At 39.1% G+C, this 15,370-nt stretch overlaps 1 protein-coding gene across 2 annotated transcripts in view; it reads right to left on the bottom strand.

Moving 5' to 3' along the window:
* Positions 1-13,781, bottom strand: part of RUNX1 (RUNX family transcription factor 1) — a 211,268-nt gene extending 197,487 nt beyond the window's left edge. The window contains exons 1-2 of one of the 2 annotated variants that reach the window (XM_063127570.1): positions 13,689-13,781; positions 13,374-13,492 (exon numbers count right to left, since the gene is read on the bottom strand). In XM_063127570.1, the coding sequence (XP_062983640.1) occupies positions 13,374-13,431 (58 nt within the window). In that variant the 5' untranslated portion in view covers positions 13,432-13,492; positions 13,689-13,781. Of the gene's footprint in view, positions 1-13,373; positions 13,610-13,688 lie in introns of those variants that run through there. The other variant, XM_063127571.1, reaches the window with a different exon arrangement.
* Between the last annotated feature and the right edge of the window lie 1,589 nt (positions 13,782-15,370).

The raw sequence follows: 15,370 nt of genomic DNA, 5'->3' as shown, positions 1-15,370 counted from the left end.
CAGCTTTTAACAGAAGCAGCTTTCTCCAATGTGGGCCAAAGGTTTGAAAAAGGTGACAATCCACATGGAGGGATCAGCACAACTGTTGTGAAACTTATGGAGGTTAGCCATGCTGACAGCACATCTGATGCCTGAGAGGGAGAAAAAGATCTTGGCTATAAGAAGTAAGGAATTCAAGCATTTCTCTCCCCAACGCCCCACCCAGTTTACCAGTATGTGTGTGTTTGGTCCTTGCACCTTTATAAATGCTCAAGAACAAACCTCCACCTTAACCCCCAACGTGGTACTTTATTAGTAAAACTTCACTTCCACATAGCTTTTACTATGTTATCCAATTCTGTAAAAAAAAATTAATAAGCCTATCTCTCAATGGTATGCATTGTTTGCAATGCACGCCACAGATGTGAACCATAACCTTGTTCTAAAATGTGATGAAGGAAGATGGGAGGGTGACCATGTTTGAGAATGTGTCATGCATTCATCATTGGAATAATGCTTGCATCTGTTGCACTCTGCAGGATTGTATTTGTGGCTCTAAAACTGCTGTAGCAGGTGGCCACCTCTCTCCTTTAAAGACCATGAAGAAGCAAATTAAAAGGTCAAGCGGCTACATGTTTTTATATTCTGCCACCATCAAACAACTGAAAGGGCAAGGTGCTTGTCCTTTACAAGTTAGGTCAACTGAAATGATGAAACAATTTACTATGGCTACAAATCTGTGTCATATCTGAACCTTAAAACTATTATGTGTCTTATGCATCTTCATGTAAATCAAGAAAACTTTATGGCTTTAAAGGAAAACTAAATCACAATTACTTGAAATTGGGGACAATGAAATTTAAATGTCAAAGTATGCTATGGGGGTGAAGTGGGGATTCAAATCTCTCTATCAAAACCCAAAACAAGGATCTCTTGGATCTCTATGAAACAAAACTGCCAAGTTTCACACAGCTTCACTTTCATGCTAAAGTGGTAACTGCTGTAAAACTAACAAAGGACAACTTCTGAGCCTCTCACAATATGTTCACCAACTGCAGGTGTTTTCTGACTTAGCAGACATCCCGTCTAATATGCACATATATTATTTTTAGCTCTAATGTCTACATGAAATATACACCACTGTTTTGCAGTAATAATGATCTAGCTGGTTGTACTAGAATTCACACAGCAATAAAAGCAATTTAATTGGAAACGTTTATATTGGCACATCCTATTTTAATTTCTTCTTCTTCAATTCCAGCTACAAATCCAGTAACACACTGGGGGCAGGAATGCTGGTAACTGAGCTTTTGGAGGCTCCCCAACAATACACAGTGAGGAAAGATGGGAGATTTCCATTAGACAGCCATCCAAAGTTAACACAGGCATACTATTCAGAGAGGGATGCAGTCTGCAGCAGTAAGTAAGATGTGAGGCTGGGGCATGTGGATTCCGAACTGAGATCCAAACTGGCTCAGTTCAAGCCTATGCAGTTCTTACCTGAGGCAGCTGGGCAATGCATCCGTTTATTTCTTGTAGATGTCATTTCATTCCATTATTGTATTAATATATTTTGTAACCAGTTGTAAGCACAGTGCGAATTATGTGCAGGTTATTAGCATAAATGCTCTGCTGTTGCTGTTTTAAAGCATTGTAACCAATATTTTATTAATCCCTCAGTGATTATGTAGCTTTTTTCTGCCCTCACTGCAGAAACAAGCTCCTTGGTCTATGGATAGCGTCCATGGAAAATGCCCCTGTGGTTTACAAATGATTGTGCGTAGCTCCTTTAAATAATTGCAAAAGAACTATATGTATTTATTATTATTATTTATTTATTGCATTTCTATACCGCCCAATAGCCAAAGCTCTCTGGGCGGTTCACAAAAATTAAAATCATTCAAAGTATAAAACAACAGTAGTTCCCAACTTGAAAACAATGTGAGGTTGGAATTACATATCACTTCAGCAAATGCAGGGCAGGCCCAGGAGTTTTTGCTGCCTGAGACTGAGCAACAAATGGTCTATTCCCAATAATAATAATAATAATAATAATAATAATAATAATAAGAAGAAGAAGAAGAAGAAGAAGAAGAAGAAGAAGAAGAAGAAGAAGAAGAAGAAGAAGAAGAAGAAGAAGATCTGCCTGGAAGAAAAAGGGGGCACTTACAGGATTTTCTGCCTCAGGAGCCTAACAAACCTTGATTTGGGAAGATACTACTATGAGGCAGAGTGAAGCAGTTGATTTGGAATGTCATGAAAATAATAATAATGATCAATAATAGACATTCCATGCCTCACTCTGCCTCATAGTAGTATGTTCCCAAACCAACATTGTTTCGGTAAGGCAACTGCGAGAGAATCAGTCTGTGTGGGAGGGAATGTTTAACACACTTCTTATGTTAAACTCTCCCCTGTAAATGATCTTCACCACCACAACTGGTGAATCATGAAGAGAAGGCCACACAAAATATCCAAAACCAACAACAACTCCAATAATTAAAGATTACACTGGAAACTGGAAGAACAGTGCCTGAGAGCCAACTGACTCAGGTACTTCCTAGTATGGCCTGTTAGGAGAGCCAAAACACCACCACCACATTCTCCTTTATTCATCCAGGGTTATTTCTGGTCTCGGTGGGAAAATGAACTGAAATGGCCTGAGGGGAATTTCCAAGGGACAGTTAGCAGGCACAAAATGGATTAAGCATATCCACCAGCCAGCCAGTTTTCCCCTGCAAATATCCCCCTGCCCGATGTTATCCTGTATTTGCTTTGTAACGCATAGTTCCACTGTGAATCAGGATCTAGTTCAGCCATTATACTGAGTGAGAACAGGGATCACTGCAGCCCATTATGTACCCTAGCAGAAAGCCACTTTCCAGTCTCTCTCAGCCATGAGTTCCTTTAGCTAGACACCTGGGCATTGAAGAAACGAGACGATCTTTTGCTTGCAAAACTCGTATTGTACCACTGAGCTACAACCCCATGGCTTTTGGCACCATACAGAACCCAGAGACTGTTTCAAATTTTCTTCTGCTGATAGCAATGAGGGATAGAATTATGAATTAACAATCCTTGCCAAATGCCAGAAGAAAATACATCACTATTTCAATGCCCAGACATTGGAACTAGTTTTCAGACCTTGTTTGAATTGCTTGTCAGCCTTTACCAAATAAGCATATTGTTTTCTTCCTGATAATTCACCCCCTTCTTTCCAGTAATTCCTGTGATTGGTCTTTCAGAGTTACCCGGGCCTTTGAAACAAAAAAGAGAACATCTCAAACAGAGAGAAGGCTGTGTAAATCAGACATTGTACAATCTTTCCTCTCCTTCCCAAGCATGCCAAGCCTTTTATGAGTTTCTCTAGCTCAATTTCCTTTCCACAAGATACAGTTAGTGTATTTCTGAGTAGCCCTTTGTTACATTTCAAATATTTAGCTTCATATTTAGGAACAACCATGTTGCAAATATATATCACTACCCTCGAACCTTAGCATAAAAAAATTAAAGGACAAAGACGAATGGTTCAATGGCTAGGTTGTCTGAGGGTTATGATTAGCCTTTGCTCTATTACAAATTTCCTGTATGATCTTGGATGCTTCTATGATTCATTCCACTATTTCTGAAACAAGGATGACAGCATTTCTATACATCGTAGAGGTTTTGAGATTATATGAATGTGTTTTATATATCCAGATGCTGGATATATAAAACACATAGGCAGCCAGATGAAATTTTAGTTTATGTATAATTAATTATATTTACCTTATTAAAGACATTAATTGAATAATTCAAAGCAGTGAACATTAATTTATTCATTAATTAAATGTGTAGCCCAACTTTCCACCAAAAATGGTAATTATTTGAAAAAGTAGGGATGGTTCCAAATGGATAGCTCCTAGTGCTAACCGTGAAAAGGCATTTGGAGCCTATTCCATCTTTTCCTCCTGAATGGTGTTTTTGGGGTGTTTTGGGGTGGGGTGGGGAAGACAGAAGAAGTGGTGGGAAAACACAGGAGGAATACAAGTGGAAGACAATATCTTCTGGGCCAAACTACAAAATCCTGTGAATAATGGCATGATAAAAGCATCATCTGGAAGTACCCTAGGTGAGCACTGAACAATTTGCAGTAGCACAGGTGACCTTTTTACTAGATCAACAAGCTACTGAGAATGGACAAATTCTTAAATTACTAGTAACAGTACAGGAGTTAGTATGGTGCAGCTGCTCACATGCCATTTTAGTAACATTTGAAGGAAACAGATTACATACGTAGGTTTGATGGTGTGCATATACTGTTAAAATGGGGCCAGAGAATAGCGGTTTTCTCATTCCCCAAAGCAGGACAAGAGGTAATTGCATTACCTTTCAGCAGTATTTACTTTGTCTATTTAAATGGAACGTTCCCCCCATCTTCCCTTCCCATTCTTTTTCCTTGTGTGTCATGTCTTTTTAGATTATAAGCCTGTGGACAGGGGCTGTCTTGTTTTACTGCTTTTATGTAAGCCACTGTGGGAAACTTTTTTGGCTGAGAACTGGAATAAAAATGCTTAAACAAAATGGATAAGGGTGCAATCCCATGGATACATAGACAGAAAAAAGTCCTATAATTCCCCAGAAAGCAATGCTGGTTGGGGAATGCTGGGAGTTGTTGTATTTTTTTCTGTCTAAACATGCATAGGATTGTATATTAAATTATTCAGTTTATATCCTGCCTTTCGACTAAAATTCATGCTCAAGGTATATCTAATTTTTCAGCCAGAGCTGAAAGTTTAAAGATTTTTTTAACTGTAGGAAGAACAGAAAAGTAGCACATCTATCATCGGAAATTTGAAAGGAAAGATTAGACTGGCATCTGTTGATATTGCTTTATTTATTTATTTATTTATTTATTTATTTATTTATAACAGTTTTTTGGCTGCCTTTCAGGGCACAGGCCCTCACAAGACAGCTTACAACAATAAAATACATAAAATATTCAAAGCAATAAAATATTATAATATTAAAGGCAATAAAAGCATGATCACAATAAAATAACAATAAAAACAATAAAACCAGCAGGAACAATAATAGCAGCAATAACAATATTCATCATGGGAAGGCCATGGTAAAATAAAATGTTTTTAGGGCCTTCTTGAAAGCCTGCAAGGATAGTTAGTGCATGGCGGACCTCTGATGGAAGTTTGTTCCAGAGGTTTGGGGCTGCCCCAGAGAAGGCCCACTCCCATGTGGGCCCACCTAATTTCTCTACAGGTGGGCAAATGAGAAGGGCCTCTCTTTCTGACCATAGAGTGCAGGCAGGTTGATATGGGTGAAGGCGGTCCTTCAAGTAACTAGGTCCCCAAACCGTTTAGAGCTTTAAAGGTCAAAACCAGCACTTTGAATTGGGCTCGGAAACAAACCGGTAACTAGTGCAGTTGGCACAGTATAGGCATTATATGATCAAATCGCCTCACCCCTACCAGTACTCAGGCGGCTGCATTTTCCGCCAGTTGAAGTTTCCGAACTGTCTTCAAAGGCAGCTCCACATAAAGTGCATTGCAGTAGTCCAGCCTGGATGTGACTAGTGCATGGATAACTGAGGCAAGGTCCGTCCTCTCCAGTTAGGGCCACAGCTGGTGTACCAGCCTAAGCTGGTAGAATGCACTCCTGGACACTGCAGCCATCTGGGCTTCCCCAGTTCCCAAACTTCCTCAAGAAGAGGATAGAGTTATTCATTTAGCCCTGTATTTCTAGTACAACCAGAATAAAACTGAACTGCAAAGCAGAGATTTAAAATACAGATTTAAAATACAGATTTAAAACAGCAGAGCTAAATGACTACGATACTAAAATACTTGGAATGATGATGATGATGATGATGATGATGTATTATTTGGAAGATCTTTCAATAATGTGCCCTTAAGGATGTTGGAGGACATGTAACACCATTGCTGACTAAACATTCTGGAGACAAATGTTCCTATGAGTGGGATGGACTTTGCATACTCAAGAGAAGTTTATTGAGTGACTCACATTTGTAGGAATGAGTGAGATGTGCTTAACAAGAAAAAGTATCATATTTCACATTCAACATATAGTATTTCTCATTCCTTATTACAATGTTGGATGCTTTCAGTGGGCCTTCAGTTAATTTTGTGAATACATGATAGTGCTACCCCCCTTTAGGTGTGCTCTTTGACCACAACCCGCCTTTAAGGGTCCTTCAAGTTCCAAGTTTAAAGAATCATAAGGCATGTATCCTCCTCTGATCCTTAATTTCCCTCCCTTCCCTATGAGGGGAGAGATAGAGGACCATCTGCAATGCAGCAGCTGCATCTGGAACTCTCAGTACTGCTGCTGTCTGGGCTCTCTTCCCTGCCAGTAAGGAAAAGAGGAGAGATGAAGTGAGTTGAATGTGAGGTATAGGCGGGGTTGGCAGTTGGGAAGGAGAATGGAACTTGAGGAGGAGGCTGAGGGCAAGCAGTGAGAAGGTAGGGAAGAGGGGTTGAGGATGAAGAGAACGAGGAAGGGTGGTGAAGGGAAGGTTTGAGGGTAATGGTGGGATGAAGGTAATGGGAGGGGTGAGTGCTTAGGGTGAGAAGAAGCTGAACAGCAAGGAGATGGAAGAAGGTAAATGGGGATGATTTATGGTGAAGAGTGGGGGGAAAGAGCTAATCGGGGAGGGGGCAGGAGGCAGGGAGGAAAGAAGACAGGCATGACTTTCCCCATCCCTCAGCACCCCATCTCTCACTATGTCATATTTTTTCCAGGTCCCACACAAAAAGCTATCAAAAAATGAAGAGCCACAGTCCACAGAATCAAGTATTTCAGTTTAGTGCAACTTGTTGTTTTTTAAAGGTAATACATTTCAGGAATGTTTGTTTACATGTTCAGTTTGAATTGTCAAATACTAATATTGCAGGGAACTTCTGACATGTACAGTTTAACACAGAATCACTAGAGGCAAAATATCTTCACTGGGGAAGATTAGCATCATGATCCATAAATGACTTCAACTCGCACTCATTGGGTGTTGTAGGCAATGGCTCAAATCCTACTGGCACTTAAGAAAATAATCATCTGTTGGACAGTAGCCAATGAGACGTAAAGACTTGGAGATTGTCAGTGGGATTAACACTGCAGTCCTATTGATCAGCCTTCCCCAACCTGGTGCCCTCTAGTTGTGTTAGATAACAACACCCATCATTCCCAGTCAGCATGCCCAATAGCAACACTGGGAGTTGTAGTCCAACACATTTGGTGATGTTTATTTGGAAGTAAATCCCATTCAGTGAGGCTTATTCCCAAGTAGGTGTGTATAGGATTACACCTTAACCCTATTTAGACTGGAAAAAGTCCTGCAACTCCCAGGATTCCCCAGGCAACATGGCTGGATAGGGAACGCTGGGAGTCGTAGGTCTTTTTTCTGACTAAACATGCATAAAATTGCACCCTAAGTCAATCACCTGTTTAATGATAACTTTAATTATTCTGGGCTGCTCTTCATTCTTCTGAAGCATTTTATTTCTTGTTACTTTTAGTTTCAGCTCTCTGTTTTTTTCATATTCTTGGTCTACAGTTACTGTAAGTAAAGACTGTGGTTTATACCTAGAGTACAGGGTCTTTATTTTATTTTATTTTATTTTTAAGAAACAGGCTGTGGATTACACTGCAAATGAGGTATATTAGGTGATTTGCTTTTTGCTGGTGGCATAAGTATCTGCATCTTTAGCAGGAAATTGCAGAAGTCTACTTCCTGTTCCTGCTTGTTCTTTCTGCTTTCCCACTAAGAGATGCTGTAGATAGCCCTGTTACCTATAATCGAGCCCAATTGCATTCTTAAAACCCTGATATGCTTCCCTGATTCTGGACCTTGCTTAGAATCTGATCACAATAGGGATGTACAAATCTATCAAGTTTGATATTTCTCAGTTTCTGCATCAGTATGTGAATTTTCTAAAAGACCACATGAAAATGTGTATTTCATTTTTGTGTACATTTCTAAAAATGTATGTATTTGTACACACTTTTCCAAAAATATATATTTTATACACGTTTCCAAAAATACACGTTTTTGCAAGCATTTTCCTCTAATATAATGCATTTTGTGTGCATTTTCTACTATAATATGTAGTTTGTGCATTTTTTAAAAAAATTGCAAACTGGTGATATTTCAAACAGTGCAAATATTGCTGTATCAGTGAATTCTGGTCCATGGGTAGGTTCGAGAAGTATGAATTTTGTTAGTGTGCATTCAAATGTGAACCAAATAAATTTTTCACCCATCCCTAATCACAAAGGTGTGTGCCCCTGAACCCACAAGCCAGTGAATAGAGATGCTGTACTCATGGAAGCACAACTTCTTGCTTCTAGCTTGCTTACTTTTACAAGAAAGTGAAATTATGGTCATTGGTTTTAAGCTTAAAAGGCTTAAATGGTTTGGGCCAAGTTTCTTGAAGGACTGCTTTCAACCATACCTTTTTGCACTCTGAGGTCATTATCAGAGTTCCTTCTCACTTGTCTGCTACCAAAGGTGGTTAGAAAAATGTCCTACACCTCCCACCATTCCCCAGCCAGACAGGGAATTCTGGGAGTTATCAGACTTTCTGAACATGCATAGGATTGCACCGTAGGTTGATGAGAGGGCCTTTTTAGTAACTTCTCCATGCCTTTGGAATGAGTTCCATCAGAAGTTCATCAGGCCCCTCTGAAGACCCACTTATTCCTGCTGGCCTTCTCTTCATTGTACTTTTGAGCTGCTGGTTTTATTTGTAAGTGCTGTTTCAATGGATTTTTAATTGTTTTGCATTTCTCTTATTATGTGCACCACCTTAAGTGGCTTTCACCCTTAAAGGCGGCTCAAAAATAATTTTAAATAAAATAAATTTTAAATAAACATTGTACTGGGAGCCAAACATGGTTTGGGGTGTGTGTGTGTGTGTGTGTATTTGATCTACTTATTACACTAACATCCCACCTTTCTTCACTGAATCACAAGGCAACAAACATAATAGATCCGAAGGAATAATTCCATTGTGAAGACACAAACTTGTTTAGCTGCTGAACCATGTACCTACAGACTATACCCTGACTTAACCATAGGTTGAATCACTCTGTTTGGCTGTTACACCTGACCATAGATCACGTGAGCACAAGCTAACTAATGTTAATCATTTTAAAGTCCCATTAATGGAAGAGAACTAAGCAATGGGAGTTAACAGTGTTTAATTTTCACTGTTTTGTAATCTGTATTTCTTCTGCATGACCCCAATTGTTCTTAATAGAAAGAAGGAGCTGAAAAATTAACAGTATAATTCAATAGGGCTGTGTGTGTATAGGACTGTATAGACTGCTATTCTATACCAAATTACTTAGGGGCATGTCCCATTGAACTCAGCTGGACTTATTTCTGAGTAGACATGTGTAGGATTGCTCTGTTAGTCATGTCTAAGATTTCTGGAGGTTTGAAGCTATCTGGCACAGGATAGCTAAATGCAGTACAGTGGGTGTTTTCTTACCACACACTTGTTATTGGAAAACAGAAGCGTGACTTCCATAATTATCTTGGTATGAAAATGAATTTGTGAAATTCAGGATAGTTTAGGGCTCCAAAGAAGGTTCAATAGAATCTTTGTTTCTTTACCTACTAGTATAAGGGAGGACCTGGTGTGGTGTGATAGAAAAAGGGTCATATCCTTTGTGGTGTACCACATCCATTTAATATGACAAGCTTTGTGATCCTGTCAGTTTTCATTGAGGGTGGGACCAGTGTTTGCTTCCCCACTCCTCTTTTTTTCCTCCAAATTTTCAGAGTATCGCACTGAAAAAGAATTATGGATTTCCGTCTGAGAGGACTGCATGGACTGATAAAGTCAAATCTATGGTAGAAAACAACTTGTTTTTTTCCACCCTTTGGGCCATAATTTCAGTTAAGAAAGAAAGTGTAATAAATTTTGGCGGGAAAAATAACCAAACTATTTTGGACATTTCTAATGACTAGCCTGTATAAACACTACTGAGAAATGGGGGTGAGAACAATTTGACCAAGGCAATGATTATTTTTCTTGTGCCAAACCCTAGGTATTTGTCAAGTCAAGTCTTTTGAAATTATCCAAAGCTCAGTAAAAGGAGGAAGCAGACACATACAGAAAGAAACTTTTGGATAAGTCTTCAAGACTCAGATTTAAACCCTGTACACTTATATTAATCAGTGAAGAGGTGCAGAGCATTCACTATCCACTGAAACTATCCACTGCAATTAAACAATAAACAGCATCAGATGTATATTGCTCAAAACAGGCCCAGTTCTGGAATTAAGGCCTGGTCAATAGGCACATGTAGTAGATTGAGGTGGTCTAGTCTTAAGGTGGTAGGGTGGGCTGTACTACCTCAGACTCCCATGTTTGAATGCCCCCCCCATTAAAAAAAAACAAGAAACCAAAAGATCCCTGCAAGCAAAAACAAACAAACAAACAACAAAAACAACTACATCACGGAGAAAGGTTCTAGCCAGACTAATCCTTGCAATGTCAATTTTCTTCTTGTTCAGAGCTATTTAGGTATCGCAAGATCTGAAAATGTGGTCCCTTGCCAGAAGTCGATTCTACCACCAGAGAATTCTGCCACCACTATTCCTTCCTCATTCTGTTGCATGTGTAAATCTTGTCTGATGTTTCCTTAGAATTAGAGTACACACTCACCACCGTTGCTTCCACCACTACTTTTGTCGTTTATCGTTTTGATTGTAATTAAAAGTAACAAATATATATCTCCCATGTTTGTTCAACTTCTCTTCCAAGGCTGCTTCACTGGCCTGGGTGGGAAAGCTACCACTGAGAAAGCTGAGAAGAGGGGGAGGGAAATAACCAATGACAGAGGAGACTAGGGCCTCACATTTTTGGATATGCCCTTTTCCCCTAGGAACTGCAGTGGGAGCTGAGATTCAGCATAATCTGTCTTTGTGCTATTAACAGCCACAATAACCTCTTCTTATATCTATTTGTAGGGTTAGAAGTCCCCAGTTCCAACTGACAAGTGGTTTCTGTGCATTCCATGATGCTAATTCATTTAGTAATCAACTTGGCCACCACTCAGTCTAAGCTATTCACATCTGCTGAGCCCTAAGACTAATTCTGCAGCTGTCAGGGAACCACTTGTACTAATATTTGGAGGGGAAAGTACCAACAGAAAGCATTCAGGAAACTTACTAGGCTGAGCACATGCCCAATACAACAACTGCTTATCAGACAGAGCCACAGAGAAATGAGAAGCTCACAAGATGTGAAAATGTGAACAAATGAAAGTAAGCAGAACAGAATTACTTTTGAACACATTCTGCATGCACAATACACTAGTACCAAGATCAACTGAATGGCATGTGAGTTGTATGCAGGATGGGACCATTCCTGCTCCCCATTTTTCTATCCTTTTAATGGCTCTTGCACAAGACAGGCTTCCTGTTCATTGTGCCCTTGGATTTAATTGGATTTTGTGTGTGTTCTCTATGACGGAATATAGGTTTATTTGGGTTTATCGTAATGAAAATGCAGAGAACAGATTATTCATTTTGCAAAGAACGAAAACAAAACTGCTATGGAGCATTAAGGCCCTGATTCACACCATTTCAAAGTCTGATTAAACATCTCTCTTCATTAACGGCCCTCTTCCTGTCAGAGTTCAAGAGCAAACTGACTGTACACTACCGTGTCAAGTAGAGCACTACAGGGTTCATTCTTTATTACATTCCAAATGAATAAAATTTCCTCAATAAACCCTTCCTGTCTTGTAGATAAAAGAGCAAATAAACATTTGGATGAGCAAAAGAAAAGTAAAGCCAACTACATTCAGGAAGACCCTTGTTATTCTACTAATATTGCTTCCTTTGCTTGTTAGCAACCGAAAGGAAATGAGTCGGGGAAGATTTAGCAGTTTTTTCTTACTCCATGCTCAGCCTTGTTACCAAAAGTTGTTCCAAAAAAAGGTGTGTGACTCAGACAACTCCTAGTGATTAAATTCAACTAAACTATTCTCTGATGCCAGTAAAATGTTGTTTAAAACCTTTATAGCTGCAGCATAAAGGAAAGCATTTATACCATTCTTCTCCCATACTTTCATCGCCCACCCCCCATTTCCAGTCTATAAAGGAGCTTGTTGTGACAAAGGAGTTTGAGACCCTTCCGCATTCCTCAGCCTGCTACTTAATACAAATAATTGGTGACTCATTTTGACACTCCTGAGGCATCAGAGTCGGAGAGTTTGGAATGATTTCTCCTCCCAGCACCTCATGCCTTTCCTGACCATTGTAGGTATGAAATTGCTAAGAGTTCACTTTATAGAGTTGTATTTATTATAACACAAATAGGCATGGCATTCTACCTGTTTTGGAATGCTTTTCCAGGAGAAAGAGTAAAGCCTTTTCATATACTGTTGAGGAAGGACCAAGCTTACTGAACCATCACAGTATTTATTTATTTATTCATTACACTTATATACCGCTCCCATAGCCAGGACTCTCTGGGCGGTTTACAGTATTTCTCACACAGGGTGATTTGCTTACTAATAAGGATTTCTCACAATTAAAATGTCTGCCCAAGGATTGCAGATCCAAAATGAAACTAAATAAGACAAAAATTTGCAGTTTGCTTATTACACCCCCATCTCTGGACTACTTCATTATTCTAAATGTGTCTGTTACATGTTACTTCTAATCACAGAGAGCAACATGGCTTTCAGAGCAATAAATAAAAAAATGACTCTAGTTTGCTTCATTTTCCCCATCCTTTGGTTTACAAGTATTTTGGAAGTTCCTTTTTTAAAAAAAGGCTTAATAAATGAGTCTTCCAGCTTGATATTATGCATGCTCACACAGAAGTAAGTCCAAATAATTAAGTCCCAATACACTATTCACATGATAACTACAGCTCTAGGCTTCTTCTATTAACTGTATTAATACATAAATGGGGCAACAGCATAATTCATTGGCTTGACACTCAAGTTTGCTCTTCCCTCCATCTATCTACCATATTTGTGTTGGTCTGTGATGCATGCAGTCTGACCATGGCTGTTTAAATTGTTGTAGTTCCAAAGCCTCTGATTCTGCCAGCAGTTACAGACGCCTTTGGTGGTTTGTGCCCCTGCTGTTGCATGAAGTTTATATGATTTATAACAGCCACCAGCAGAACACTGATGGTTATGTGCTGGTTGAACAACTGAAAGAAATCTTCAGTACAATTGCTCAACGGAAGCAAGCTGGTAACCCATTCACATTTCAGATTTTGTTAGAGTCCAAGAAAATGATCATGGAAATTGGAAAAGCATGTGCTGCTAAGAGCTTCTTGAAAAGTGCAAACATGCATTTTCCTAAACATGGATGAGTCAAAAATATATTTAAACATTTGAGTGGCACTTACCTCGCACGAAGCACTGCTGGTAAGAAGGAAATGACTCAAATATGCCGCTTGAATCCATGGTTTCCTCTTTAAAAACTTATTCTCTCTTGTAAAAGGGGTGGATATGTGATTTCTTTCACCTTGGGAAATAAAACAGTCAAGAATGGTCATTGCACCAAACCTCCTCTCTGGCACTGAACTTTGCATGTTTGTGTCTGCAAAGCAAAATAAATTGAATAAGGTTCTTTTTCTGCCACACAAACACTGAAACTATTTTGTAAAAAGAGAGACACACAGAGAGAAATAGCGGATCACTTGTGGTTTCATGATGCTTACCACTCTACGAAACTCTTGTGGTTTGCAGTCAAAATGATTCGCCCTGCCTGCTGACCAATATCCCGGACCCACTCTTGTGTGACTGCCTCTGTACCCAACTTGTGGTTCTGTGGTTGTTTATGAGGCCCAAAGAAGTGTTTCACTCAACCAATATTACAAATTTAACTGTTCCCCTTTCCACAGACTCTTCCAATTGGTTCTTGGCGATCACATGACTTCAGTGATGTCAACTTAAAAAAAACCCAACCACACACACACGCCATTCTGAGCAATGTACTTCCTACACCACCTGCCTGCTCCTTAGATTCAACAAAGAAATAGTATGCAGACACACACACGGAGAGGGAGAGAGACTGACTCAGACTCACAGCCCTTCTTCTACAAATGGTCTTTGCTGATTAAGGACAACTCTTCCTTGTTGTTGCTTGTGGTTTCTGGACCTACTGATTATTTTCATAGATATTTCACTGCTGCTTATTCAATAGTAATTCAAACCCTGGCATTAGTCTGTTGCTGAAAGAGGATGTATACAGCATCATCTAAGTTGGGGATCACTTTTCAAAAAGTTCAGCAGGTGGGGAACAGCAATTTTGTTTTTGTTTTTAAAACAGGACAAAATCAAAAGAGGATAAGATGGATTAACTCAACTGTACTCTTTTAAGACAGCCTGAAACTGTGTGCATCTTAATAAATCAGAGACTGGCATAAAATTAGATGGTTATTGTAAGTAGTACTATGATACTCCATATGGTGTTATTTGAATTCCTCAAGTGCTATATGAATGCTTATTGTTATTATTTACTCTCTTCGTTATCATTATGCTGTGATTGTTACTGGGAAAGAATGTTTTTTGTGTGGTGAGACTACCAAAAGCTATCATATCTTTCTTATTTTGAAGTTATCAGACTCAAGGTACTGCTTGAGGAATTTGATATTCTAAAAATGTATCACTCTTTCTTGTGGGGTAAAAAAGGAGGTCATTTATGCCACACCATGTGGTCTGAGTGCTAATTATAATCTTTAAAGAAGGAAGGAAAGAAAGAAAGAAAGAGAAAGAAACCATTTAAGAAGAAAATCATATAAGGAAGATCTAAAGGAAAGAAACTATGTTAAAAATAGCCACAGAAATGAAGGTTCAAGAGGAGGACACGGTGACAATTTTCAAACACTTTAAAAGGTACTGGAAAGAACAGGGGAAATTGTTTCACTTATCCCCTTAGAATAGGACAAGATGCAATCTAAAACTATAGGAAAGTAGATTAAGATTAAACATTATGTTAACTCTTAACCTTAAGTGTGCTCTCTATGGGGTAAACTACCTAGAGAGATTGCAGAGCAGCCTTCTCCAACCTGGAACCCTCAAGATGTTTTGGACTATCCCTTCCTTGATCCTTGACTATTGGCCAGGATGGCTGGGATTGATGGGGGATATCAGAACAGGGAAGATTGTGGTAGCATATTTGCACACACATCTCTCACGGATGTTCTAAATAACTGGGAGTGAAATTCTGTCTTCCATTTTTTTTGTATTTACTTTGGTTTTAGGACTTTATAGAGTTAAATCTGTGTGAATGGGTATCTGTTCATACACACAAATCAGTTTCAGACAAAAAAATTAATAGTTTGGAGATAAAAAAAATTAGTCAGAATGTAAAGGTCAAGTTATTGTAGTCTGAGGAGCA

The sequence above is a fragment of the Elgaria multicarinata genome, chromosome 5, assembly GCF_023053635.1.
Source record: "Elgaria multicarinata webbii isolate HBS135686 ecotype San Diego chromosome 5, rElgMul1.1.pri, whole genome shotgun sequence".
NCBI classification, from domain to species: domain Eukaryota; kingdom Metazoa; phylum Chordata; class Lepidosauria; order Squamata; family Anguidae; genus Elgaria; species Elgaria multicarinata.
This window is presented reverse-complemented; position numbering and strand designations above follow the sequence as displayed.